The 3,315-nt window shown below is 47.2% G+C and overlaps 1 protein-coding gene across 8 annotated transcripts in view; it reads right to left on the reverse strand.

The window, feature by feature from the left end:
• The window catches only part of LOC102195670 (coiled-coil domain-containing protein 136-like), a 19,367-nt gene extending 16,452 nt beyond the window's left edge, over positions 1-2,915 (reverse strand). For 2 of the 8 annotated variants that reach the window (XM_013909578.1, XM_013909583.1), the window contains exon 1: positions 1,869-2,162. In XM_013909578.1, the coding sequence (XP_013765032.1) occupies positions 1,869-1,920 (52 nt within the window). In that variant the 5' untranslated portion in view covers positions 1,921-2,162. The other 6 variants (XM_013909576.1, XM_013909577.1, XM_013909580.1 and 3 more) reach the window with 6 other exon arrangements.
• Between the last annotated feature and the right edge of the window lie 400 nt (positions 2,916-3,315).

A 3,315-nucleotide genomic window follows, 5' to 3' on the forward strand; every position in this document is an offset into this window, starting at 1 on the left:
GTGTGTGTGTGTGTGTGTGTGTGTGTGTGTGTGTGTGTGTGTGTGTGTGTGTGTGTGTGTGTTGGAGGGTGCGTGGGTGCTGAAGAGAGCAAAGGATTCCATCTGAAAGAGGGGGACGAGATACTGAGTGGGAAAAGCTGAGAGAAGGATGGAGAGAGAAGTGTTCAGCAGCTCGTGCAAGTAGGAGGGAGGAACAATATGGTGGCCAGTGGCGGCATTGTATGCAGACACCTTGTAAATGTCAGATGTGCCTGTGATCTTGCTCGGCGGCAGCATGTGTTTGCACAGGAGCATCTGCAATCTCTGTTGGTAGATGTGGCAAGGCAGCGTAGAATTAATCCTCAGCAAAAGTGCAAAAACCAGAGAAATGCTGTTGATTTTTAATAAAATTGCTTTTTTGAAGAACCCAGACTTATGCTGAGAGTTAGGGCTGACCTCAGCCAGGGCACAATAAATGCACTTAAATCCCTTTAGATCCCCCAAAGGTACATAATTCAAAACTATATCACTTATCAACTCAGCTCAATCCACTTTCTAGTTCTTTTTATTCTCCAGAAGTCAGCCCTGACACCACCATAAGCTCAATGTTGGCCGTCACGAGCACTGAATTCCCAGCTTTAAAAACATGCCTCAGGTTGTGATGAAAGGAAAAAAAAATAAAAGAGTCCCTGGAGTTAAGAGGCTAGATAACAGGAACAAGCTTGTTAGGTAAGGAAGGATTTCTCCTGAGACAGCATCCGCGTTACGGCGATCAGGCTTCAGCACAACAAATGTAATAAACAAAACTGCTCACAAATGCAAGTGGTTCGATAAGTCTACGGGCATCTATGGCGAGCATATTAAAAGAAATGAGCCACCCAGTCCTTGCTCCTGAAAGTTCACTTTTAGGACATTAACAGAGGAAAAGGAAACCTGACTCTGAGCAAACTGCTGACCTGTGTATGTGTCTGTTTCTCCGAGCCCCTCCACACCAATAAACATCCTCCTTCCAGCGTCCACACACACACACACACACACACACACACACACACACACACACACACACACACACACACACACACACACAGGGCCACTCTATCTGCAAAACACATACTTCTTCCTCATTGTGAATCATGGAAAGAGAGAGAGAAATACCACACATTTTCTCTGCATAGTTGAACAGTACTAATTCTATCTGAGGCGAAAACATAAAATAAAGATGCATTGTGTTCGCTGTCATGCAGCAACTTTCAGTGGAATGAAGTTACCAAGCAAGCCTAAGTGCAGCTGTTCATCTGCTCCAAGCCACTATGTGCACTAAAACAACGTCTCATTCCTCCGCAGATGATAATCTGTGTAAAACATGAGAGAGATTCAATCTTTAACAAAAATAACACCCAGCTCTGCATGACTCCAGATTCCATCAGTTCTCCATCGGGATAACATATGCAACAAATTCAACAGTGCTAAACGCTAGGCCTAAATTATTTCCTGCCTTTGGCTGCCAGCAAATCGTTACCTGGCAGCGTGTCGCCTCCATCAAACGTCCACAGATGCCGTATCTTACCGTGCTGTCCACTCACTCACTCACTCAGTCTGTCAGCTCGACTGCAGCTCTTTAGAAACACGCTCCCACAGTAAACACCTCGACACCAGACCACCCTTCTCCCGTTCCACATCCTGCCCACTTTACATCACTCACTTTTAGAGAGCATGCTCTTTCTTTGAAAAAAAGAAAAGAGAGAGAGAGAGATAAACATTAACCATCTACCTTTTCCCCGGCTGATCGCTGTCTATATAATCTGTAGTGCAAAACACAGCCACACGGCTGTATCCAGCTACGCGGAGTCGCAGATGAACACACACTGACAACACAGCAGCACACAGACCTGTGGAGTCCAAAGCCTCCTCTATGAGTGGAGGTAAACGCAGTCCATCCATAGCCCCCCTGTCGCTGCTGCGAAGAGGGAGAGACGGAGGAAGAGTGGGCGAGAGAGGGTCAGAGGGTCCGCACGCCCACCTCAGCGGCCGCTGCTGCTGCGCGGAGAGGAGAGGAGGGAGACAAACACACGGAAAGTACTGATCGCGTGTCAAGTACTCGTACAGCACGCGCGCGCGCGCAGGCTTCCAATCTCACAAACTTGGCACACGCAAACACACACGCGCATGCACACACAAACCGCCCGTACCTCGGGAGAGTTTGGGAAAGATCCGGGGAGCTGAAGGCTGGGCTCTGGAGCGTGGGAGAGATGCCGAGAGGGAAGAAGAGGGGAGGAGCGGAGCGCAGGGAAAGATGCTGTTTTCCAGATGGCAAGCTCCGTCTCCCTGCCCTCTCTCTCTTTCTGTCTTTCACATGCTCTCTCTCCCTTCAGGCTCTGTTTACTACGTTTGCACTCCTTTTTTTTCTGCACCATCCTTCTCACCAATGCCTCCACTTGTGCGCCCCTTTTGCAGTTGCTGACTTTTTACATTTGATTCACGATCATCGAGGCTGGGACGCAGATCTACGCAGAAACGCGGACAACAATGATCACCAAGGCCCCTTTTTTCAAAAGTCTTTTCACAGGTCCAAATGTGTGTGGTGATGCTTTAGACTAGCTTGCTAAATGTTAGATTTAGTTGGAATCTTGGTGATTCATTTTTAGAAGCCCTAATAACAGGTAGTGTGAAAGGCATCATTGGCAATGCATTAAAAGTAGTTCAGACAATCATAGAACCAAGATATATGCAAATCCTACTTATAATAAAACACCGAGCCGTGCTTCCCTTTTTTGTGCACACATTTACACTCACATACACTCTCTCTGTCTCTCTCAATTACTTGAGCATATTTTGGCCGTGGCCCCAAAGCCAAATGAATTTACCTATAATGAGATCCAGAATCCAGACATGCTGTTGCAGTGGAGGCTGACAGCTAGCGTCGCAGATTACTGATCATTTCCCCTCCATTGTTCATTTCCTCCCCTCCCCTTGCTGACTCTCTCTCTCTCGCTCGCTGCTAATGAACAGTGTCACTTATGCTATAAATATATACATCATCTCAACCATAACACCACTCACTCAATTTTCATCACAACTTTCACACACACAGCTTTTTTTGTCTCTCCGTCTGTCTTTCAGCCCCCCACCACCACCCATACACACAGTTTCTCTCTCTCTCACACACACACACTTTCTCACACTCAGTTTCAGCTGCCATCACATCTGGCAACTTCTGTGCAGTAAGGAGCCAGAGATTTGAGGTGTGGCGTGAAAGCCTGAAAATATGTCAGCAGACAGAGAGAGAGAGAAAAAGAAGAGGAAAGGAATGGGGGGCCAGGCTTAACCGTTTGCTGG

The sequence above is a fragment of the Pundamilia nyererei genome, unplaced genomic scaffold (genome assembly GCF_000239375.1).
Source record: "Pundamilia nyererei isolate P.nyererei 1_Seehausen unplaced genomic scaffold, PunNye1.0 scaffold00027, whole genome shotgun sequence".
Classification (NCBI taxonomy): Eukaryota; Metazoa; Chordata; class Actinopteri; order Cichliformes; family Cichlidae; genus Pundamilia; species Pundamilia nyererei.